Source organism: Cibotium barometz, chromosome 45 (assembly GCF_041138505.1).
Source record: "Cibotium barometz isolate CiBa-2024 chromosome 45, ASM4113850v1, whole genome shotgun sequence".
In the NCBI taxonomy this organism is placed as follows: Eukaryota; Viridiplantae; Streptophyta; class Polypodiopsida; order Cyatheales; family Cibotiaceae; genus Cibotium; species Cibotium barometz.
Genome location: NC_141090.1, coordinates 21,572,778 through 21,599,150, shown reverse-complemented (window position 1 = coordinate 21,599,150; position 26,373 = coordinate 21,572,778). Strand labels below are relative to the sequence as shown.

Sequence of the window (26,373 nt, the reverse complement as noted above, 5' to 3'; positions counted from 1 at the left end):
TGATAGGGTTGAACCGAGAGAATGCATCTTCAGAGTTGTGCAGAGCATGGGGAAGACTTCGAGATCAAGAGGTTTTGATCTTTTTCAATCCTGGGGCTCGTGCAAACTTCATCACCCCCCAGCTTGCAGCAAAGTTGGGCATCAAACCAGAGAAGATGGGTGTGTTGCATGAGGCTACCTTGGCTTGTCTTGGACATTCGGTTGAGGTTACTCCGATCATTGTGAAATTGCGTCTCAGTGTGCAGACTTACACGGATAGAGAGGATGATTTCTACATTATGCCTTTGGAGGCTTGTCATGTTTTGCTGGGTATGCCTTGGTGCCATAAAGTTAAAGCGGTAGTAGATACTTTCAATAGGAAAATCTCTCACTCACAAGAATAAGGAACACACTCTTGATGTAAAGCTTAAAGGAGAATCTATTCCTGTTGTATCGGTCTCGGCCATTTCTCGTTTAATAAAGAACATCTTTCTGTTTACTTAGTGTTTGTTAAAGAGAATCAGGATACCACAGATTCTAACATGTCTGAGTTGGACAAGGAAAGATTGGACTTTCTCAAAAGTTTTTAAGATTGTTTTTCAGAGGCCGAGGGGAGTTGCCATCTGCTAGGCCTTAGGACCATGGGATTGATTTGATTCCTGGAAGTTCACCACCGAATTAGCCACCCTATAGGGTGAGTGCAGCCCAACAAGAAGAGATTATGAGCCAAGTGGGTGATCTGTTGGACAAAGGGTTGATTCAGCTAAGCTCTTCGCCCTATTGTTCACCAGTGCTTTTGGTACAAAAGAAAGATGGTTCTTGGCGGATGTGCATTTATTACAGGGCATTGGATAAGATTACCATCAAGAACAGATTCCCTATACCACGAATTGATGATATCTTGGATCGGTTACAAGGAGCAGCTTACTTCAGTCGCATTGATCTGAAGAGTGGATACCATCAAATTCGCATCAGGCCAGAAGATGTGCACAAGACAGCTTTCAGAACAATTTTTGGACTTTATGAGTTTTTGGTCATGCCTTTTGGTCTTACGAATGCTCTAGTGACTTTTAACAGGATGATGGATCCGATTTTTCATGCTTTTGAGGGCACCTTCTTTGATGATATGATTGTGTTTTCTCGTTCAGAGAAGGAGCATCAGGAGCATTTGACCAAAGTCTTTGAGGAACTTAGAAAGCATAGGTTGGTTGTCAATGGAAAGAAGAGTGAATTTTTCATGCATGAGATTCACTTTCTTGGGCACATAGTGTCTAAGTATGGATCAGGGTGGATCCAGCGAAAATTGAAGCGATAAAGAATTGGCCGGATTTGCATACTATACATGATGTGAGAAGTTTCTTAGGACTTTGTTCATATTACAGAAGGTTTATCCCATTCTTTGCAGACATTGCTTCACCTTTACATCACCTGACCAAAAAGAATGTAAAATTTCGATGGACAGAGAAGGAAGTGGAAGCTTTCAATAAGCTTAAGGAAAAGCTAACCATTGGTCCAGTTTTGGTTCTACCAGATCTATATAATGTGTATAAAGGACTTTAGCCTAAGGGTCTAGATTTTCAGAAATTTTTGGATTATGGTACAATTAAGGTTTCTATGGGCCAATAGGATCAATCCAAGTGTGGAGAGGAGATAAATCCAATGAATAAAAGAAAATACCAAAAATTGAGTAAATGTCCACATAAGATGAAGAGTTGACTGAGTACAAGGTTTATTAGTTAAAAACTATGAGATATTACTAAGAAAATGAGATATTTTGGTATAATAATACATTTTTGACACCTTGGTAAGGAGGGGGGGAGACTTCAAGGAGGCGCCTATTTCACACTTGTGGTGAAGTTTTTAATTCAATAAAATTGTGATATTTTTCTCTCTCCTCTCTTGGATCAAACCAAATCAAAAGGGAGCCAAACTAGGTCCAAATCTTGTCCAAATTCAGTCAAACTGAACATGAAAAATTCTAGAACCTAGTTGGACTTGGTTAGAGGCCTCTCTCATCTATAAATAGATCCTTAGTCTTTTGTAAAAAAATCTGTAAACTATACCATGTCAGTATTACATTAAAATAATGATATTTTTTATTATCTCTTAAAAATCCTTTACTTTTGGAGAGAGTGGAGCCTCTCTCTCTCTCTCTCTTCAACTATCCTTGGAGCTTTCCTTTCAACACACTAACCAATTGATTGGTTGGGGGTTTCTTCTAAGATAGAGAAGCAAGCAAAAACAGAGGTAAAGTGTAATTTTATGGTTTTTCTCTACTATTCTCAATGTTTTTCACTTCTCAATCCCTCTCAAGCTTGAGAAGCTTTTAATTAAGTGGTTATAATGCAAATCAAGCTTTTCTTAAGAGTTATAATGAATAATTAAGAAAAGTTTACATTTATGCTTAATTGGGATGCTTTTTATGTTTCTGTCTCTCCCCCAAAGAATGGTCATTCCTATGACTAATTCTCTATTCAATTGATGCTTCTCAACATGGAGAAATTCTGAGTTCACAAATCAAACTCTAGGCTTGTGAAGCTAGGGGTTCAGAAAATGGATTTTTATACTTATATGCTAGTAAATTATGGTAATCTTATGAGTTAAATCCATAAATTGAATTTAAGGTTAAAAGATAGTTATACTATCATAATTACATTACTAACTCTTATTCTTTTCAAAAATATTAAAAATTATCAGTAATAGTAGTGGAGTTATGGTAAAATTTTTAAGAAATTGATACATAATTCATTTTTATGCATAACGTGAAAAGAGGACGTTCTATCATATTCTAGGATAGAATATCCTAGGCTAAAAGAATGATTTTCATCACATTTAATGGAAAACTAAATTTTAAGGTTTATGCTTAATTAAATAATTAAGAAAAGAGAAAATTATGATAATTTTATTTATATAATAAAAGAAAAATTTTCATGACTTTTAAAATTCAATCATTTAAATAAGAAAAGTGGAATTCTCAGCATATTGGAATTAATAGATATTTTATTTAAATTCAAAGAGAAATTTTAGATAAATTTATTTTATACATGAGAAATATTTAAATGATAAAAGAGGAATTTTCATGACATTTGGAATTCAATCATTTAAATAGTAAAAGTGAAATTCTTAGCATATTAGAATTAATGGATATTTTATTTTAGATAAATTTATTTTATGAGAAATATTTAAATGATCATGATATTTAAAATTTAATGTTTTAAATAGTAAAAGTGAAATTCTTAGCATATTGAATTAATGGATATTTTTATTAAAAAAAAGAGATATTTTAGATAAATTTATTTGATAATAAAAGAGGAATTTCCATGACATTTAGAATTCAAGTAATTAAATGTAAAAAGAGAAATTCCCATGATATTTGAGATCCAAGAAATTAAATGAAAAAAAAGAAATTTTTTTTGTATAATTCAATTTATGAATATTTATCAAAAGTAAAAATATGGGTAGAATTTATTTTTGTGAATCCCTCGAATTTTTTTATTCAAAAGAGGAATATTGAATATAATTCATTTGAGAAATTGAGAAAGAATATGGAAATAGTCGTCGAGAAAAAGAACCTTTATCTAAGACAAACAATTGACAGAAATTTAAAAAACGTCGGATTATCCGTATCGAAGTAGGAAAAGCTACTAAATGGGAATAAGATGTGAATGGGATGCGATAGGATGTGAATGGATGCGATAAGATGTGAATGGAATGTGAATAGATGTGAATGGATGCGATAGATGTGAATGGGATGTGAATGAATACGATAAGATGTGAATAGGATGCGATAAGACGTGAATGGGATGTGAATAGATGTGATAAGATGTAAATGGGATGCGATAGGATGTGAATGGGATGTGATAGGATGTGGTGTGATGAAAATGAATGTGGATGAGATGTGAAGTAAATAGATGTGGATGTGAATGATGAGATGAGAGGATATGTGAAAGCGTGAGATGGGAAGTAAATGGATGTGGATGTGTATGTGAAAGAATGTGATGTAAATGGATGTGGATGAGAAAGTGATATAGATGTGGATGAGATGTGATGTGATGTAAGGAGATGTGGATGTGAATGTGATGTGGATGTGAATGTGATGTGGATGTGGATGAGATGTGATGTAATGTAAAGAGATGTGGATGTGAATGTGATGTGGATGTGGATGAGATGTGATGTAATGTAAAGAGATGTGGATGCGAATGTGATGTGGATGTGGATGAGATGTAATGTGATGAGATGTGATGTGATGTGATGTGATTTGATGTAAAGAGATGTGGATGAAATGTGATGTGATGTGAATATATGTGGATGTGAAGTGATAGAGATGTGAATGTATGGATAGATGTGGATAGTCGTGCATGTGAATGATTGGATGGATGTGGATGAATGAGATGGGATGTGTATGAATGAGATATGATGTGAATGTGATGTAAAGTGGATAGAATGAATGAGATATGATATGGACGTGATGAAATATGGATAGAATGTATGTGATAGAATGGGGATACAATGAATGTGAATGGATCTGATGTGATGTGATGTGAGTCGGGATAAGTGTGAATGGGTGAGATGTGATGTGAAATGAATGTGATGTGATATGATGTAAATTGGGATAGATGTGAATGGATAATATGTGATGTCAATCGCGATAGATGTGAATGAATGAGATGTGATGTGAAATGAATGTGATGTGATATGATGTAAATTGGGATAGATATGAATGGATGATATGTGATGTGAATCGGGATAGATGTGAATGAATGAGATGTGAGGTGAAATAGATGTGATGTGATGTGGATCGAGGTAGATATGAATGGATGAGATGTGAATGAATGTGATGTGATGAGATATGGATATGGGTAGATGCGAGTGGATGAGATGTGATGAGTATAAATTTGGAAAGATGTGATAAGATGAAAAATGATGTGATTGGATGAGAATGGATGAAGGACGATGGGAATACATATGATTGGACTTGGATTAAGTAATGTGGATTGATGTGGAACAATGTGGAAAGACGAGAGTTCGTTATAGAAACTGTATTTATGACCTGTTTTTAAATGACTGTTTTATGTTAAGAATGCCGGGGAAGCATTTTGATCGTCTTGTGAATGAGGTCGTGGAAACCTAAGTAATAAAGTTGCAACAGCTGACGGAGAGTCAATGATGGACATCTCGCGTAGCAAGGTCGGTCGAGGTCTTGACCAGCCTTGGTTCGATTTAAATGGTGAGCTTCCGGTACGGTGGATGAGGAACCAAGGAAGCGGCCTATGAGTGAAGTGCTAGGTGACCTGCGAAGGATCCTAGAGGGTGCTGACCATACCGTGCTTGGGCTCTGGGTCGCCGAAGATACCCACGCGTGCGTCGAGTAAGATAATGGAACATGGAGTTAGAGTTGTTTTTTGAACTCAGGCATGGATATGGTTGATTGACCCTATGGTCCTCAACGGATAAGTCTATGGCTCTATTATATGGATATGTTGGTTAATCTTGCCGATCTTCAACGCAGAGTCCATCTGGAATTTTTATAAGTGAATATATTTCCGGGTATTATGACCTAGGAACTATTGAAAACGCTTCAATCGGATATTTTGGAGAATTATGATGATTAGTGATACTATGGTTTCATTAAAAGATTGTTTTAAAGACAGCTGAATCTGTGAAAAAGACAATTTCATATTGGGTGTGTAAGTGGTGTGACTAGCTTGAAATTTGCATGAAGATCCGGCTAGGGGGACCTGGGAACTCTTTTCCCTAGTACCCGGGACAAAAGCTAACCAAATTCCTAAATGGATCCCATCACTACAGTGGTTGGGCAGTTGGCTAACCCACCACGAGACTGGATGGAGTTAGGGTGGACTGATGGATCCCTAAAATGAGACTCAATTCTGTTATGGTATGATAGATGAAGTAAATCCCGAATAGTCCTTGTTCTATGGAAAAGAATCAACGGCTGTGCCTCTCGATGAGGAAAAAAGCGTTGGTCTCTATGATCCAAGTGCAAGTCTTTTCCTTGATCTGACCATGTGACTTACGGGTTCGGTCGGATCAGTTTGGTTAGTGATGACCTTGACTACGTTAGAATAAAAATATCCTGGAGGAATCGCCCGTGCTTTTTGGGCGAGGGAAGTTTTTTCCGGATTCGGTTTTGGAAGAACCAAGGGATTAGTCTCTTGTCCGGATATCCGTGGGCGAGGCCCCAAGTGAGAGGCTCTGTCCGGCGCAAGAAGTGCTACTTCCGCTGCTGGCACCTCCGATTTCGTTGCGCGAAGGGGGCAGGGATCTTTCATCCCATGTACCGTTTCTGTCAATGGAGTCCAACCAACTCCGAACGCATGGCTGCCACCCAATGGTCATCCTCCAATGCATCAACATGAGAAATGGGTTCCTCATTTACAAGCGGTGGCAACAAGAGCTGTATCCACATGATGTGAAGATGCATGGCGAGAAGCAGTACATGTACGACCTGGCATAAATGTAGACTGTTTGCTATCACGCAAAGTGTCAACCAGCCATCTAGGAATAGTTTTTGACTTTCTAGTATCTGTATCTTCCTCTGCCAATGCATCACCCAAGGTATCCTGATCAATTTGAGGCATTTCAGGATCAATTTGGGGCAAGTTCAGTTGTTGATTTTACTGGTTTTCAGCAGGCATAGGTGGCTGTAAATGAGCTGAAACTTACTCTACATTGTCCACATTTGAATTGAATAAAGGCAACAAAGTATCAAAGACATCTTCCGGCGCAATAGACGGCTGTTTGGTACATGAGACAAGTGGTTGAGAGGCATATTTGTCAAAGATAACATCTCTTGACACAATGATCTTGCCTGTATTAGGCACATAGAGTCTGTATCCTTTACTCTCAGTACTATAACCAATGAAAACACATTTGATTGCCTATGCATCAAGCTTATGTCTTTGTTGTGTGGGCACATGCATATATGCCAAACACCCAAAGACTCATATGAGTCACCACTGGAATCCTGCCATTCCATGCCTCATAGGTAGTCATAGATTTCAAGGTTTAATGGGGCAACGATTAAGCACATAATTGGCACACATAACCGCCTCAAGCCAAAACTTACTGGGCAGATCCTTGCTTTTGAGCATGCAACATGCCATCTCCATAAGTGTACGATTATTGCTCTCTGCAACTCCATTTTGCTGAGGAGTATAGGGGGTAGTACACTGATGAGAAATACCATGTAACTGCATGTAAGATGTGAACTCATTTGACAAATATTCCCTCCCTCGATCTGTACGCAATGTGACAAGCTTGTGTCCATGGGACGAAAGTCTCTGAAAGCTGCAAAGGCACCTGACTTCATTTTTAAACCATACACCCAACGAAACCGAGTGTAGTCATCAATGAACGTGATGAAGTACAAGTGTCCTCCAAAAGATGGAGCCCTCATAGGGCCACAAAGATTACTATGAACAAGCTGTAATGGTCGGACAACCCTGATAGCCCCATCTTTAAGAAAGGAATTCCTGTGCATCTTTCCAAGGATGCATCCCTCATATACATGCTTGAAGAGAACCTGCATAGGAGGAAGCTCATGCACCATACCTTGCTTCTGCAAGCGTACAAGAGATGGGAAGTTCAAGTGACCAAACCGAGCATGCCATAACTCGGTGTCACTCAACACACGGGAGGTGGAGGCAATCATAGCATCATGAGAATAAGTACTCCTGTCATACATATCAAGCTTATACAAGCCATTGCATAATGTCCCAGAAAGCATAAGAGAAGCTGAATCTCTGCTGTCATACACTGAGCAACAATGATCAGAAAACTGAACCTTAAACCCAGATAATGCAAGGGCTGAAACAGAAATGAGATTCTTCTTATTGCCTGGTACATATAAAGTGTCACAAAGAGTAAAGCTATCCCCATTACATGCTGTTAGCTCCACATTGCCAATGCCTTTAATGGAGTAAGAGGCATCATTGGCACACATAACTATGCCGCCTGGAGGTGAATCGTGCAAATTGGCAAATAGATCTCTGCAAGAAGTGATGTGCTTAGAAGCACCACTGTCAAAGTATCAATCTCCAATTGAGATAGATATACAAGAAGCAGGCAAACTGCATGTAACCACTAATGCATATCCCTCATGAGCAAAGTTTGTCTCTTCTTTAGTGTCCACAGTAGCAGCCAAACCTTGCTGCTTCTTTTTCTTTTCACTCTCAATGCGCTTCCTACATTCCTCAATATAAGATGGCCAGGTTTTCTACAATAGTTGCATCTCTTCTTTCTCTTGTTGTCACCCTCTTTAGACGAGGTAGAATCTGAATGGGCATGTGGTTTGCCCTTAGGTTTACCACTAGATGAAGCTCAGATTTACCTTTGTTTCGATCAAAGGCACCAAATGCCTGATCACCAGAAAGCGTAGTGGTCCTATTAGAACGAGACTGCTTCTCCTACAATAAGAGAGTCACCAACTCATCAAAGGTATACAAGTTTGGATTACCCTTCATGAGTAGACGAAGAGTAGTAGCAAAACCCTGATAGGATTCTGGCAAACCCTGAAGCACTGTAGATACAAGTGAACCATCTGGAATGACCTCATCAATATTGATGAGCTGCTCTCGCAAATCCTTGATGCGGGTAAGGAACTTGTTCATCGAATCACCCTCATCCATATGCTCAGACTCAATCTTCTTGCGAAGATAGGCAACACGGGACTCAGTGCGAACCTGATACAAAGAAGCAAGTACATCCCATGCACCCTTAGAAGAAGTGCATGAACGAATGTACGCTATAACCTGCCTTCTGCATTGAAGGGCAATCAAAGCATGTGCCTGAGCATCCTTGGCATCCCATCTGAGCTGTTCTGGAGTGGGTGGCAAAGGTGCAGAAGATGTAGCACCACCTGAAGATACATCATCACCTGCATCAATGGTTCTGAAGTACTTACTGCTCGTGCAGGAGCAATGGGCCTAACATCAGCCCCTGATACATAAACCCACAAATTCTTTGCAACAAGTACATGTGTTATCATGTATGCCCACATAGGATAGTTGGTGCCATCCAACTTATCCTCAATGGAAAGCATACCAAATAAATCACCACTGTTCCCAGACATGGCGGTCACAAGTGTGTTCAAACAAGTAGTAATGTTGCAATAACGCTGTAACTCCCAAAAAATTTGGGGGAAATGCCCCAATGTCAACTGAATCTGCCTGTAACACTGAGATTGCCTGCAAATGCTGTAAAGAACCTGCAAATTGTGTCACCAAATTTCAGTGCAATTACGTACCGAATCAGGCAAAATCAGTGCCAATGTATGTCAATTTTGCAATTTTGAGCTCAAGGATGAAAAGCTCCATAATTAATGCACCTAATTTGCTAATAGTTGTTAGCAATTTCTGAAATTTTAAAAGAAATTAACAAAATAGCAAATTGGTTACTGTTTACTGTTGGCACTGAGTTCGAGGAGAGGGGAGGCGTACAACACAGGTCAAGGCAGCATCACATTTGGGCGTCGTATGATGCAGGGCGTCAGATCTGGATGGTGTACGATGCAGGTACAGGCGGCGCAGGACCGTGCAGGCGACGGATCTGGCATTGGTGGGAAGCGGCGGCGGCGGCGGCGGTGCGCACAGGCATAGATCTGGTTGGCGGTGTTGGCAACAGCAGCTCAGATCAGAGCGATAGCAGCGAACAGGGGCGGTGGCGAATCCGAAGGCGCAGGATCTGAGGGGCGGCGGCAGTGAACAAGGGCAGCGGATCTGTAGGCGCAAGAAAGGGCGGCGGCAGTGAACAAGGGCGGCGGATTTGTAGGCGCAGGACAGGGCGGCGGGGCATAGCTGAGGGTGGGGCAGCTAAGGGCGGCGGCGGCTTGCAGCAGCTGAGGGTGGCTCAGGGCAAAACCCTAACCCTAAACCGCAAAGCCCTTTTTCAGCAAAACCCTAATTCTAACCTGCAAACCCTAATGCAGCAAAACCCTAACCCCAACTTGCTCTGATACCAATGTTGGGTATGAGTGAAGAAGCCTGCACACAGACACACACACTCACCAAATGCAAGAGAGCAGAATCTATGAAGCTCAAGAGTGCAGGAAAAGATGTACTCAATAATAAATTGAAAGAACAATCTGAGTACATAAAGTAGCCTAGGGCAAGGTGTCCAACACACATAAGTGTGTTCACATGGGGAAAAAACCTGTGTCCAGTCACAGGGAAAAAGTGCCCGTGAGTAAGCTGTGTTGACACTTGAACTAGCCGGGAGTGGTCATGACCAACAGTTTTGTGTCAAGAACTGTGCATGAAACTGCCTCTTAAAATCAGTCCATGAAAAAGCTGCAGTGCCATCCAACATTTGGCTATCCACCAATCACTGGCTGTATCTTTCAAGTGCATACCCACATGTCATAGCTTAGACTTCTTTGTGAAATCTCCATCACAAAAGGCTATCTCAAATTGCCTGACAAATGAAAGAGACGTCATAGTATCCATCTTTCCATGGAAATTTTCAAACTTAATATCCTAATCTCCCGATTTGAATTCTCGGGTCTTCTTCCTACTGCGTGACCTGTCAGGGGAATCAAATCTGTCTCTCTTACTCCGGGAATGAGAAGAGCCTTCATGTTTGGAGTATTCTCGTTTCTGAGAGGCATGACGAGAATGAGAGGAGGCATCATCAGACTCCTTAGAGTTTGCATGAGTGGCATGATGAGACACATCCTTCTTCATCTCTCCTTTTTCCTGCAAGTAAGACATAGCCAATTCTTTGGGATTCGGATATCCCAACTGGGCAGCTATGGCCGCGAAAACCTTGCCATCTATATTGCTCTTTCTTTTAGACTGCAAAACCCTTTGTACATCGGGATCTTCCTATATGGCGCCCAGTGTTGCAGCCTCGTCACGATATCACCTAACCTGGCGCCTTAGAGTTTCCAACTTAGACAATACATCCGTAAGTGGTGCGGCAAGTGGTGTGTTATGTACATACCTAACCACATCATCTTGCATCTACCTATCGGGTGTATTCATCACATGCTCATCATCACTCACATGTTCAGCCTTGATTGCAAGCCACAAATTTATGTCAACATCTTTTGTGCCCGGAACGCTCTATGTGCTACCCTCAACAAGAGGATTTCCCACAGACTACAGAACCAAGGCTCTGATACCACTACCACAAATACGGAAGCGTGCACACAAAAAATCTTATCGCATGCGGCATACATAACATTATGGCATAATACATAGGCATCTTACAATACATAATCATTGAAATCAGTGAAACAGCAATATGAGAAACCTGCACAAGACAACACTAGGGGCTGAAGTTGGGCCAGTCCCCCGTGAGGTATCTTTATTACCAACAGAGTGTTCCAGTACAAGAGAACGGATGCCAGAGAGTAAACACTACAAATTGGCACCAGATACATCCAAAATATGATGAAAACAAATAAAACAGTTGCTTGAGACGTCAATCTCAGCCTTCCAAGAGTTCCTCGGGCACAGCCATACTGTAGTATGTGATCACACCCTCTAGGAGAAGAACTGTCCCGAATAACCAGCCATGAAAATCCTAGCTCTGGCCACCCGAAGGTTCCACCCTTAGAGCCACATGCTTCTCGTAGGTTTAGATACTGTTTACCTTCGAATTTGTTGCGGAGAACCTTGCTGAATTGGACTGAACAACACTGTTTTCAGCCCTCAAACATGCTGTACAGGTCATCCCAAGAGATGAGATGGTTGCCCTGTTGTTTGCCTTGAACCGACAGTCTTTGGAGCACAAACACAGCCCTGAAATCTGCTGTACAGCAGTCGACCAGCCGTGTAGGGGAGCCAAAAGCAGGAGAGAGAGAGAGAGAGAGAGGAATCGCTTCTGTCTCAGGTAGCCATGGAAGCAAGCAATCAGCTTTTTATCCACCCTGGAAGGAGTTGACCAGCTCCTTAGGGGCTGTCTAGCATGTCCAACTGACACAAACCCTAGAGTGTGTCACTCCAAAAATAGCTGGAAAGGGGCGCTTGGTTGCTTTTGGCTTCTCCACCCCAGAATAGCAACTCGTGGAGCTATTATTGCATGATGGGCTGCCCACCTTGAGTAATGGCCAAGTTTTATTAAAAACTGGTCCACTTGATGTGAACACTTTATAAACTGTGTGCCCAAACTTAAGTGTATGTGAACACTTTATAATTTGTCTGCCCAAATTTAAGTGTATGTGAACATCTCCACTCATAAACCTCAGTATAATAAAATATAAGCTGAAAATTGAGTTTTGGGGTCGCTTACCACCTGCAAGGCACATAAGACCATTGCCTCAGTCCCAAACAAGTGTGTACACACGCGTCCACAGGGTTTCCAGGCGTCCTTGAAGCCCATGGACAATCACAAGCAAAAATACCAGGCATTGTCCAAGCAGTTAAGACAAGTCATTCATGCATGTCAAAACACACACAAATGCTTTATGCATAATATTTTGGATTCCATCTCCCAACTTATTCATCTTGTACAGAACCCGTCTCGAGCACTGCCCATATAGGTATAAAGAATGCTCACCAGGGTGTTCACCCTTCCATGAGACTTCATCATCATGCTAGGAACTCTCACGAGGGTATCTACCCTTGCATGAAGCCCTTCCACATGTACTGAGCCATGCCAGAAACTCAGAGTAGGATATCAGTCCTTCCATGGAGCCCTTCCACTTGTAACAAATCATGCTAGGAGCTTACACCAGGATCTCAATCCTTCCATGGAGTTCTTCCACATGTAACAAACCATACCGATTGTGGATGCCTCGAATGCCTCTAACAGTTTGAGACGTGTCTCGTAACAATTATGGGTGTGCTTAAGGCCATACAAAGCTTTCCATAACTTGGGCACTTTGGTCTCTTGACTCTTTTGAACAAAACCATGAGGCTGAGATACATAGACCTCCTCATGCAAATCACCGTTTAAGAAGGCGGTTTTGATGGCCAACTGATGCACTTTTCAACCATGATGTGCTGCCATAGCACCACATACTAAGAAGAATTTCAAAGTAGCGTCCACTTTCGGTAGCAACACTTTGACTTTTGGTATTAGCACAAAAAGATCATCATTGGATGCATGCCATGCGGCAGGAATATGAATTTATTTTGAAAAATAGCACTTGGTATTTAGTTGACTTGCCTTTCGGCGGCAAGAAGGCTAGTGGTACGAAGTGAGTCTATAAGGTCAAACAGAAGTCTGATGGCAGCATTCATTGCTACAAAGCCATACTTGTGGCGAAGGGTTATGCACAACAAAAGGGTATAGATTGTGATGAGACCTTTGCACCCACATCTCAGATGACCGGTGGTAAGTAAGAAACTTTGTAAATGGTGTATTGGATTGGTTTCTGGTGTGATGGATCTTCAGATATGATATTGAAATTGGCACAAACTAAATCTTACACATCTAGTAGACTAGTTGCCTCTAGGTGCCCATAGGTGACCGGCATTGCCCACGGAGAGTTGAGACTTGGAAGAGTGAGAGGTGGTGAGGGAGGAGTACTTGAAGTGATCGGTGGTTGTGGATCTTCTCTTCATATTAGGGAGGAGTACTTGAAGGAATCTGTGCTTGTGGATCTTCTCTTCATATTTAGAGGTCTGATTTTCAAACTTGTTTTTGTTTGGTCTGTGCTTTGACTTGAATCCAAAATGAACATAAAGTGTTTTAAAAAAAACCAATTAACCTTTTCGTCTAGGATATAAAATTCTAGTTCGCAACCCTAAAATTGCTGTCACGCATTGGCCTTGTCCTCTTATCAAATAGATCTCACAAGTGGCAAACACTCCCTTAGTTTACCCTGTACACGGCCTTAATTCATTTGCTGAATAGAGAGAACATCTTGAATCCATTTTAGTTAGGTAACCAGTTATAAGCAGCTAGTTTAAGTTTGTGCGAGGGGTCTTGTTTTGCCTGAAATCTCCTCCTTCAATTTTAAAGGTCTTGCCTTGCAAAAGGCAGGTGTTCTGCATTTTGTTGGCTTCTTAATTGTCATGCTGCTGTTCTAAAGAAATGTGCAGCAAAGAAAGAGGTGGGTTAATGATATAATATCATTATCACATGTGGGTGTTGTTATCAAGGTTTTTAAATGTTATTTCTTGTCTTTGATTTTTTGTAGAAATGATAACTGATAGAGGGTACTGTTCTTGATAGGTTGCAAATGCACTCTACTACAACACAGGGCTAGTGTTAAGCATTCTACAGAAAATGGGAGTCACAGCTGAGATTTTTCAGGCTTGGTTAAATCTTCTTTATGAGACAAAGAAAAGTGGCCAGCCTGTTCATTTCCGAAGGTAATTGCTCAATGAGGTTATCTTGTTATTCTATATGTTTATATGTGTGTGTGTGTGCGCTAACGTGCGGGATTGTCTAGTTGAGACTTCTATTAAGGATGAAAAAAGCATACAACAATCATGGCTATAAGCCGGAATAGAATAGAATCACCCCCATAGTAAGGTGATCTCAGCCACTGAGGAGCATCATGGTGCCATGAAAGACCGGTGGGACTAGAGGAAAAGAAAATGCCATGGTCCCACTCTTGCATAAATACAACGCGCTTTGCCTGCGTGGAGCGAGAGGACCCCTGAATACGAGCCCAAGTAGCCATGAGATTATGGATGATATCACCCCATATAGTGCTGATGCACTAAGATATCTAGCTCTCCAAATCTGCCATGTTGTAATACTGGCAACAATCTCTCAATTTGTGTCAATCCTCTATCTGGGGGGGGTGTATAATGTGAGTGAGGGACATTCTGCAAAAAACCATGCTGGCAATACTATGAAATAGCAGTGTCTATCATTGCCCTTATAGAAAAGCTGCGTACCAGATTGGGAAAGCCAAGCAACTGCCCCCCCAAGTAACATACATGGCACATCCACTCAATTTGCCTATAAGTTAGACTATAGAACCCCGAATGCGTTGTGCAGTGCTGCATCCCCATAAACAATGCTGTACAGTCTCAAAAATTGTTGCATATCTCGGGCAGGCAGATGCTACACTGAAAACTGATCTCCACTGATTGGTGGGGAGACCACCATGTGGAAATAACCAAAAGAAATGAGAGATCTGGCTCCTTCTGTATGAATGTCAAAGCCTTTGCCAATATCTGTGCTGTATCATTGGAGTGATCATAACTCTCCCAATGAGGCCTAAGAGTAGGGATCCTATGCATCTATCGAGTGATGAGGAGCTTGGCATTCCGGATCGTGAAACTGAAAAGGGGAAGGCTTTTCAATGGATCGGAGGCATCAATCCACTCCCACTCACCTGGATCCCACTGAAGATATTTGATAGGACTGTCATCACACAACCACAAATACCAAGAGCCATGAGTCACTGTTTGTTGAGGAGAAGGATCAATGAACCAGTGCTTCCCTGAATGACCAACAATCCTCATTGGACTAAGCCTGGTGTTTGGGATGATCCCCTCCATGCTACATCTCCTCAATCTCCTTCTAGGTGTGATAGAATAGATGATGCAATCTGTAGCCTCTTGGTCCGGAAGAGCAATGACGTGCAAAGGTACACCTATCCTAGAAAAGACTCCCAGCCATCTCGGATGACAGTCTCCATTAAAGATCCTAGAGAGCCACTCATGCGGTATAGCTGCATCAATTTGATCAATACATATGCGAGAGCCCCTAAGATGATGAATGGATGTAGCTCTCTGATCCACCGGAAGACTCTTGAAGATCTTCCAAGCAAGAACTGTATATGCACATCTCTCCCATCCTGACCATTGCATGTAATGAGATGCACCAAGTGGCCGAGTGGCCTCATCCCTAATGAACTCGTTCCACATAATAGGTTGTTGGTCAACCTCATCCAAAGACCTAGGAAGCCTTTGTCACATGAAAGGTCTCGTGTTTCTCCATGCTCTGATAATGACTACAATAAGAGGGGAAGATAGTGTCCTGATATTTTTTTTTTCCCGAGAAAAGATCCTTTCATCAGTTATATAAAAACGCCCGTAGGGCTACAAAAGATCTCTCCTGCTCATAAGAGAAACAGAGCAGTGAATACTGCATGGCAGCCCGGGAGACTCTCCCTAGGTGCTGCAAAATACAAGCATCAGTACAAAGGACTAGTGTCCTGATATTTGCCTCCATGAACAAAAACTATGTGCTGGGCAGCCAATCTCTCCCGACACGGGGTGTACATCCGGAAATCTGAGAAAGAAAAAAGTCCTTCCAAGGCTCAGTGCCTGGTAGGAAACCTCTAACCACGAGTTTGCAAAGCAACGCCCTACATTGAACATCCGGATCAATAATATTCAGCCCCCCCTCTTGTCTGGGCTATTGTAAGCCAAGCTACCTTGGCATGTGTGTCTATGGTGCCATCCAAACCCGACTAAAGAAAAGTGCGGATCAACCTCCGCAACTGACCTGTGCATGCACGAGAGAAGCACCAACAAGAGGCAATAAACCAAGCCAAGGTAAGCAATACATGATTAGCCACCAATGCTCTAGAGGCTAAATCCAATCTCCTAGAGCTCCTATGAAGAAGCTTCTTCCGAATACTCGTAAGTACCGGAGCAAACTGCTCTGCAAGAGAAATATAAACTCCAACCTGGCATCCTAAGTATCTAGCAGTGCATCCTTTGCAGATCCAAGTAAAACCAAGCTCTGCACCCCAAGCAACTCTCGGTGAGTCACTAATCCAAAAACCAACAGATTTGTGCCAATGAATGAGGGCCATTGCTGCCAAACAAAACTCTTCCAGTGCCACCCGGAAGGAACATAAACATATGTGTGAGGCCTCCAAGAACATGGTTGTGTCCTTAACTAACTCGGAGTCAACCAACTCTTCCTGACTACGAAGAGACAACCTCTATTGAGAAATAGCAGCAGTGGAGCGGAGGAAGATGCTCATGGCCTATGCGACTATGATATATAATAATGGGGCGAAAGGGCATCCTTGCTGTACTAAGCGAGAGATTTGAAACCGCTCTCCTCTATCACTACAAGCTCGTGGCCTTAGTGGCCTAAGCAATTGTGCCCCACGTAACAATACGGGCAAGGGCTTGATCCATAGTGAAAATGCGTAGGATCCGTTGCCAAAACCTGTTGTGCCTCGGGCAATCCCAAAGACAATGACACTGAGACTCTTGGGGATGGTCACACCTTTGACATAGTCGGGATTTCTTCTTGGCACTGAGCCTTGGAAGGATTTTCTTCTGCAGCAGCCGATTATGAGGTGCATTGTGATTACGGGAGGTGATTGGATTTACAGCCCACGTTTTATCTTCTCTGATGCAGAATACTGACCATCTTCTTCGCCCTTGGTGAGATCTTTTCTGCGAGCTTGGGATTGCATGAGGAGCTTCTCTTGGTTCATATTCCTCCGCGGTCAATTGAGGAGGCTTAAAGGCGGCCCATTGTGTGGAATGACTTGATCTTGGATGAATTTGGTAGACCTTGGAGTAGCCAGATATAACCAGTGGGCTGCCTGGGTGACTCTTCCCCCCCGTAGCGGTTCGATTGGAAGAGGCTCATGAGTCTCACGGAGGATGAGAGGATGCTTGGTGTTGAAATTAGGGCATTGTGATGAGCTATGATGGATCAAACATTAGAATCAACATCATTAACAAAGTGATTAGCAAATAATTAAGACGTAATTAGTGGGTAATTAACAAATAGATTATTGTAGGCATGGATACTCAAAAACCAGCAAATTCTCATTAGGGCAATGCCTCAATTTATAGAGTTTACATCAAGCATCAAATCCCACTGATTTCTCCTTGATTCACTCCACCTCTTTTCCCTGATTCTCTCCACCTCTTCACTTTTCCCAGAATATCTCCACACTTCCCAGAATATCTCCACACTTCCTAAATCTTCTCATGCTACCCTTTATTCTCTCCCAGTAGATTCTTCTCACCTTTTCACAGGTTCTTTTACATTTACTCATTCTCTTTTACAGCCTCTAACCAAGGGCTTGTTCCCGCACACACCCTATTCACTTGTATTTTTAACACCTCCCCTCAAGTGAATAATCCTAGTACACCTAGACCCTATACCAAGTTTGACTCCCCTTACTTGATAGTCCGCGACTAGTGCCTAGCACATCTCCCCTCAAGTTAACTTAGCACACCTGGACCCTGTACCAAGTTTCTCTCTTACTTGATAGCCCGTGACCAGTGCCTCAAGTCCCTAAACTACATAGTCCTTGACACTCTCTCTCTCTATGTGTCCAAGGCTACTATAAGTGCCCGCGACCTTGACTAAAGTGCTCACATATACATCTACCACGTGGCCTACATCATCGGTGGCTCAGAGGTGGTTTTACTTTGTTGGGGCAGGTTACATTGGGTTGTGGGGTCTCTCTCTCTCTCTCTCTCTCTCTCTCTCTCACAGAGATTTTCACATGGCTCCTCACTCTTTGGAGCCTCACATCTTTTCTTGTCTTCAGTCTTCTTATCGTGGCAGCTTCTCTTCTCATGTCCATGTCTTCCTTCAATGCTTCCTTTAGATCTTCTTGGTGTGGATCTTCCTCTTGGAAGGAGATGTTCTTCTTCTTTCATGATTGGGGCCATGAGCTTGTCCGTCAGGTCTTCTTGCTCCATGTGAGCAACATGTTTCAATGTTTTGCTGACAGTTCCTTTGGGCTTTTGATGTTCATCTTGTGTCATTATGCAACGCAAATCCAAATTTATGCGGGAGGTCTTACCTCTTGCCTTATTCTGGATAAGGGCAGTGTCTGATCCCATTTTTACACTAATGCAATGTGCCCAATACATAATGCGTATAGCATTCATTCTCATGCACATTCCCAAATGCAACTCTGGCTGTGAATAATCTTGAATTTGAGTAAGATTTACAGGCATTAACCAAGGGTTAAATGCAAGATGATGATTATCACAAATTTATCAGCACAATTTTCCTAGAAATTACATTAAATCAAGGATAACCAATTTGTACGGAATGGTTGGAGTATCAAACCAACTCCGAATTGCAATCTGAAGTTATAGGGATCTGTATCAGATACCTAATGGTTAATTTGAATCCTCAATTGTATCAAAATACAGTGATTAGCATTGATTAATCATTGATTAGCAAATTAATCCACTGTTTTGTGTGCAGAAAACAGAGTATGCGGGGAGTCCAGATGTGGTGCCTTAGACTTCAAATGAGCTCAAATGGCTTTCAAAGCCATCAATAGCAATGACTCTAGTAGAGGATTAAGCCAATAAACACAAGATTTGACCAAATATTGAAAGCTTAATCTCTGTTTTACCAAAGTCACCTGCAGATTTAATGAAGAGCTTGGATCTCATTGTAGACTTGATGAAACTGAATTCTGTCTTCACTAGCTTGTAGAGCATGCTTGAAAACCCCTGGGGCTAAGAGGAATTAGACCCATTGTAGCTGAGCAAGACATCATCTCCATTCTTCTGCAGAAAAACGGCGCTAGGAAATCGGCGAAAATCGGCGCTTCTACTCGACGGTTTGCGCATCTGTTTCAGCTGGCTGAAGGAGCACTGAGTTGGCTAGTTGTGGCTAGAAGGGTTTGGCCTAATGTGATGTGTGCAAGGAGAGGGAGCTCCTCCACTGGCTGGGGGTGCAGAGCCTAGTTGAAAAAAGAGGAAAAATTATAATTTTCTACTAATCCTAATTAGCAAAATAATTAGCAAGATAATGGGCTCACAAATTGATGGATTGTAGGCATGGCTCTGATACCATGTTGAAATTAGGGCATTGTGATGAGCTATGGTGGATCAAACACTAGAATCAACATCATTAACAAAGTGATTAGCAAATAATTAAGACGTAATTAGTGGGTAATTAACAAATAGATTAATGTAGGCATAGATCAAGGAGGGTCTTACCAGAGGATTCTTACAGTCATATGAGAAGGAGCGGTACTTCAAAGAGAACCTTTGTTTTTTCTACCACCACACGGGACATGCAGAGAAGGATTGTTCCAAATGGAAAGGGGAAAAAGACAAACAACAAACCTCCATAGTGGCTACCGCCACAACTATACCACCCCCGCCCTCAACCATCAATGCTATTCAGCTCTTGCCCGCTTTGAATATAGTATCCGTAGTGGTATTTGATTATATTCAAGAGGGCGGAGTTAAGGAGCTTCAAAAAGGTCTCATCAGAGCTTATGGCACAGCGAAGGGGCAACAATTTGTCATTCTCTTCGACATGGGCAGTTCCGAAGATGCCATCTCCCTGCTCTTGGTGACCAAGATGAGATGTGTCCTAGTGCCTCATCATTTGGATGTAAATGGGTTCAATCCCGGCTTGCGTACCCGTATCTCCCAGAAAGCTCAATAGTTCACCTTCATAGTCGACAAGGCCCAGTTTCAGAGGGATTTCACTGTCTTGCCCCTCCTCAGGTGCGACATGATCCTAGGGATTCAGTGGTTTTGCGAGTATGCACCCATTCCTGATTGGAGATAGGACACCTTCACGATCGTCGAAGGTTTACTTGAGCCTACTATTATCCGCGGGGATCCGAGCATTCAGGTATTCCGTGTATTTCCCACCTCGAGGCTAGTAGAGCTATTAGAAAGGAGGTAGAGTGTGCGATGATCTATGTCCGCCCACAGTAGATATCGGCATCCACCGCTACTCCATTAGAGTCACTGATGACAGGACTCCTCCAGCAGTTTCAGGACATCATGTTGTGGGATGATCTCCCACCCGGACCCCCACATCTCGTCCTGAAGACCATTGTATCGATTTGGTAACTGGAGCTGAGCCACCCAAAAAGTTTCCGTATTGTCTTTCCAAGGTGCTGGAGCCTGGAAGTTGAGTTGGAGACGCAACTCGCACAGGTACTTAGGTTTGGTTTCATCATGTCTTCATCCTCATCTTTTGTGCAGAAGAAAGATAAGACCACATGTCTTTGTGTGGATTATTGAGCCTTGAACAAGTTGACAATCAAGAACAAGTTCCCCATGCCAAGGATAGAGTACATCCTCGAAAGACTCAATGGTGCTAAGTACTTCACAAAGATGGACCTCAAAAGTGGCTATCATCTAGTTAGAATTCCTGTCTTCTCAAGCATTGGGACTAGCTGAAAAGGTTGCATCATTTCCAAAAGTGCCTCTCTAGATTGGCCTGTGATTAATCCCCAAATTACATTGCCTGATGGTTTGTGGAAAAGTGAAAACATAACCATTTTCATCCACGATGTTACGTGCCTGGCTTCACCTGCTCTATGTAATCAAATAAAAGAATGGCCTTCCTTGCCAATATATGATAATGAATATTAAGAACATCGATCCCACCATGAATTTTGGGCAAACATATGAGCTCTTGCCTCAACAAACGTAGCCCTTTTCTATCCGCTTGGTTTTCCATAGGCATTCCATTGCTTTAGACATGAAATTGTCAATTTGTCTATGCGACCAAGGTAGTAGCGGAATATAATGGTGCACATATGCCATTATAAATGACTGCACTATTCGCAATCGCACATGTAGAGTCCACATAGATAATTTCCAATATTCAAATTTATAGTGCAATTTGCCAATCACCCATTGAATCTCATCCTTCAAGGACAACTCTCAACCAATTGGGTAACCCAAATGCCTGACTATCTCATTAGATGGCAAGATCTGACCCGGCCAGAAAATGTGATGCCAGTCAAAAACTTTCAAAGGGAGCAACTTGGAATTTTAAAAAATAACATGCAATATTGCAGCCAAATGATAGAGAGACAATGCTTTGATGAGAGCCCTTACATCAGCCTCCGTATTCTTGGACACACACACACACACACACACACACAATGTATATCTATATATATTTACACACCCACACACCCACACACTTGTGCTAAATGTGTTTTCAAGTAGCAGCTGAAATTAAAAAAGGGCATTTGTTTTTGGCCTGGGTTGTTTTACATAATTCCTGATATATTGTGCTGATTAATTGGTTGCTTGCTTTATTTAATTTTTTGAGAATGGAATACATTTTTGTAGGGAGCATGATAAGAAGGTGTGCATTTTGGGCCTGGTATCTTTGTTACCACTGCCAGCTGAGCTTATGCCACAAGAAGTGCAGTCAGGCCTCGATCAGATTTTCAAAGCTGTGCTTAAATTGCTTGTCACCTACAAGGAACAATTAGAAGGTACGTTAGAAGGGAGAGTGTCAAGCATGTTGCTTAGTGTTAGGAAGTTCAGCTCTGTTCTTGGAGCCGAAAAGAGTATTTGGAGGCTTAGTGTAACTTCTTGCCCTTGTGCATGACTTCTGGGATCTACTTATTTCTGTGATTCTTGTGTCGTAGAGGCAGCAAAGAAAGGTGATGACACTGAGGATGATGGGGAAGTTGAAGGCTTGGCATCCGATGAGGATGATAACTGGGATAAAGAGCTAGGGGAAGATGATGAGGATGGTGATGAGGCAGACAATCAGAAGCTTCAGAAGCTAGCCGCACAGGTTTGCCATTTGCAGGGTGCTCTGTTTACTTCTTAACTTATATGTATCACAACATCATTCCTTGAATGTCATGTTAAATGCCAGGCAAGTGCATTCCATAGGCAAGCTGAAGATGAGGATGATAGCGATGACGATTTCACAGATGATGATGAGTTTCAGTCACCCATTGATAATGTTGATCCTTTCATCCTTTTTGCTGACGTAATGAAAGGTATGTCCAGCGTTGTACTACCTGTTCTTTGTGACATAGATGTTATATGTGATATTTTATATTAAGTGCAGTCAGTGTCCAAGTTCCATTAGAGGGCAGTGCCAAAACTTTGAAAGCATGCCTTTACCTTACTTGCACACTACGATTGGACTGATGAAACACACGTCCTATTGCGTCAAATCGATTCGCCTTCTCCAACCAAGAGTCACACCTTCATGAAAATATTGTGGTGTGAGGTCCTTCATGTGGAGCCCTAGTGTTGGATGTAAGTCCTCTGCCATTGGCCAGTCAAGATAACATCTTCACGAGTACTGGGCAGACCAACATTCATTGGTTCCTTTTTTGGCATGCTAGGGGTAATCTTGTCTCCAAACTTACAGCCAAACCCTTTTGCCCTCATCCGCAGCGGTTCAACCTCCAAATTAAACAAATGAGGGAATACAAAATTCAGGCTCCCTTTTGCATGCCAGGCATGCTAAACTTGGTCTGGCCGCTCTATGTGTGGAGTTTATTGTCACCATTCCCATTCCTTTTGAAAGGTGTGAGTGTAACCTCTCAGATTTGGGTGAGGCTTCTACCTTTAGAAAATCCATCGAAATACGAGCTATTTAATCAGCCAACCATGGTTTGAAGGGATTACTGCCCTCCTACCTTGGATAGGGTACCTATATTGCAGACCCGAATACTCCACACATAAGCTACCATAGAACATCTCGATCGATGTCGTGCTTATTTAGAACATCTTGATCTAGCATGGAAGCTTTTTTGTCTTATCATGCAACCAAAAACATGCACGACTGGGCATAGATTACTTAAGGTCTGCTGTGAAGAAGACTAGAAGTAAACAGACCACCACAAGCCCGCCCCCCCCCCCCCCCCCCTATTTTTCCTCTCTCCCCCTTCCCTCTTCCTGCCGGTCACTGCAGTTTCTCGAATTGATCACACCTATGGGATGCATCCCAACTTCCCAAGCAGCAGACCAGCATGCTGTTATCGTCAAAGTAGCATGTGGGGTGGCTTTTTTGGTGAGCAGGGGTGCATCATGGACATTCAGCTCGTTGGGCGTGGATATGTTAAGGACCAAGGTCAAGTTTGACTATGTTGCAATGGCTCTGAGGGTGCTCCAGTGTAGTCATCGGAGTCTCCATTGGGTTTCTTTCTTATTCCACCTTGACAACACAGTTTTTTGCAAACCATGATGAGCTGCTTTCTGAGATTGAATTCCCTACCAGGGGTTGCTTGTCACCGTTCACGAGTTGCTCTTGTGTGGCTACATGGGCAAGGTGGTTGAAGATTCCAAGACGGCTGCCTCCTCCTTGGCACTTGCAACCATGAAATCTTCCTCTTTCTCAAACCCAAGCTCTCTTACACTGATTCATCCATTGCCATTCTGTTGGGATGTTTTGACAAATATTCCTACACCAGATCTCCTTGCCACTGCTTGACGGCTTCACCTTTATGTTGTGGCAGAGTTCTGACTTGCTTGATGGCTCCACCTCCATGGAAAGTAGGATCCTAATGCTTTCCTTCATTGTTTGCAAACCCAAGCTCCTCCTACATTGGATCTCCTTGTTACTTTGCCAAGAATGTGTGTGTTATCCATTGCCCTTGCTGTCGGAGTGCCATTGCCGGGTTTCCATCTGCTGTAGGAGGGTGCCCCTATGGTTGCTGCCGCCTCTGGGCTGATTGGGATAAGGGATGTGTTTGTTCGCTCAAGCGACTACCGTGCCAGCAATGCTAAAAAAGAGAGGGTTTTTGGGGGGTAGGTGGAAGGGGGAGACTTTAGTGGGCCTCTCTCTCCTGATCCTTCTGCTGGTCAGGTCCTCGAAGAGAGGGCACTAGCTATTAGCGTAGTTAACACATGGCCAGCCAATTCTCCAGCAAGGAGAAAGGCATGATTACATTATCAAGTGACCACGTTTTAGCCTGTATTCTCGCGCGAATCCTTCCCCAAGGCTTCGGGGCTTGCTTCCTGTGCAATCAAGTCCTGCTGCTTGACCAAGATCCTGTTCCAAGCACCATGACTAGGTTCCAGGTGCCATAGCTCTGGTGCTGGATAAATCTCTTATTTCCAAAGCTTGTACCTTTTTTGGTCTTTTGAGCATCGTGGTGTCCTCCAGATACTGTCCAGGCGTGAAAAAATATCCAAGCTGGCTACACCTGGACTGGGTGGGCTGCAAAATGCATCAAATGCACTACCCTCTTGGTCGCCATCTACTCGTCCTCCGGCCCTCGTTTGTGCGCAGTGTGCACTTAACCAGCATCTCATCGTGTTCGGTTCCAGTCTGTTCAATCTCATAGGTGAGGGCCTCCATGCGGCTGCAGGGTACACCTGCATCTACTCTTCATACAAACCCTTACCTACAGTCATAGTCACTCATTGAAGAACCTTTTCAACGGTCCCAGACTACCCTCATGTCGTTAAGGCACATGCATTTGAGGAAGGATGCAGGTTCGATGCTAGTTGCATGAGTGATGTGGTGCTCACTGGTAACTCTTTAGCTGTCTCCTAAAGCGGCATGCTCTATACAATTCTGTGGGTTATTCAATTATCAAATCATCACATGCTATGATCTCAACTAAGAGAAAATGTGATGGTCATCAATGTAGTTTGGCTATCATACTGGCATCTCATTCTTGTCTTCAATCTCTAGCAATTTATACATCGATAAATGTCTTCTTGCAGGCATGTCAACAGCTGATCCTATAAGGTTTCAAGCCTTCACACAGTCTCTAGATTTTCAGCATCAGGCTATGGCACATGGCCTCGCACAGCATGCTGAAGAAAGGAGAAAAGCAGTTGAGAAAGAACTGGCTGAGAAAAGTGCAATGTCTCATTTACAGCAATGATGGGTCAGTGGCAAGAAGCTTCACATGTAAATGGTTTTTTATGAGATGGGTATTCTTTCATTTAGTATTCATTGCTTCAATGAAAGGTTTTGTTTTACTCTCACGAGCCTTCCAGGGGAACGTGTCAACTCTACAGGTTGTTGGTTGAGTCCCTTATTTTTGCACCAAGTGATTGCATGTCACTGCTGCTCCCCATAGGTAGCAGCAATAGTTACCGGCTTTTGTATCTGAGAATGGTAGTTGCCTACCATATTCTATGAGTTGTATTATTAAAAGAGGTCAATAGTTTTCTTTGTTATGATGGGCTTTTGTTCTTTTGGGTTTGGCTCAGGTTTTTTTTTTTCATCTTTTGATCAACACTTACTGCAGTCATGGAACATGTATTTCCTTTTGGTCTCATAGACCTTTGGGTCTTTGATAGATGTGAATAAATCTTTCTTTTCTGATACATATGTCCCTCTCTCTCTCTCTCTCTCTCTCTCTCTCTCTCTCTCTCTGATATGGATTAGTATTTTTTCAGTTGAGTTTTTACCATGGACTTCATATAAACTTACTACCTAATTTGGCATCTTCATTAATGTCCCATGCCATGCACAAATTAGGATTCTTTTAAAAGCATAAAAGCCTTGTTGTTGTAAAGTTGACACGCTTGCATGCTAGGAACATTCGAAAAAAACCATATAAGATATTAAATTAAAGGTAAAGCTAGAACTCATGCCACTATACATGAAACCAAGGTAGGAACCAAGCCACCATACATGAAATTAGAATGCTTGGTAAGTTGAGCTCATAATTTCTCGTGTTGAATTTAAATGTACATCATGCGCAAATTTGAGAAATAACAAAATACCTTAACATGTTGGCATGGATGCAATGCAAGCCTAAGCATGTTTTGCACTAATTATTTCTCATTTTTATTGTTGCTTTGGAAAACCAAAGATAAT

The 26,373-nt window shown here is 42.2% G+C and overlaps 1 protein-coding gene across 2 annotated transcripts in view; it reads left to right on the top strand.

Moving 5' to 3' along the window:
- The window catches only part of LOC147612518 (importin beta-like SAD2), a 109,376-nt gene extending 83,494 nt beyond the window's left edge, over positions 1 to 25,882 (top strand). For both annotated transcript variants that reach the window (XM_086783152.1, XM_086783153.1), the window contains exons 18-22: positions 14,122 to 14,261; positions 21,912 to 22,060; positions 22,217 to 22,368; positions 22,453 to 22,579; positions 25,266 to 25,882. In XM_086783152.1, the coding sequence (XP_086639278.1) occupies positions 14,122 to 14,261; positions 21,912 to 22,060; positions 22,217 to 22,368; positions 22,453 to 22,579; positions 25,266 to 25,429 (732 nt within the window). In that variant the 3' untranslated portion in view covers positions 25,430 to 25,882. The remainder of the gene's footprint in view (positions 1 to 14,121; positions 14,262 to 21,911; positions 22,061 to 22,216; positions 22,369 to 22,452; positions 22,580 to 25,265) is intronic.
- Positions 25,883 to 26,373: the final 491 nt, after the last annotated feature.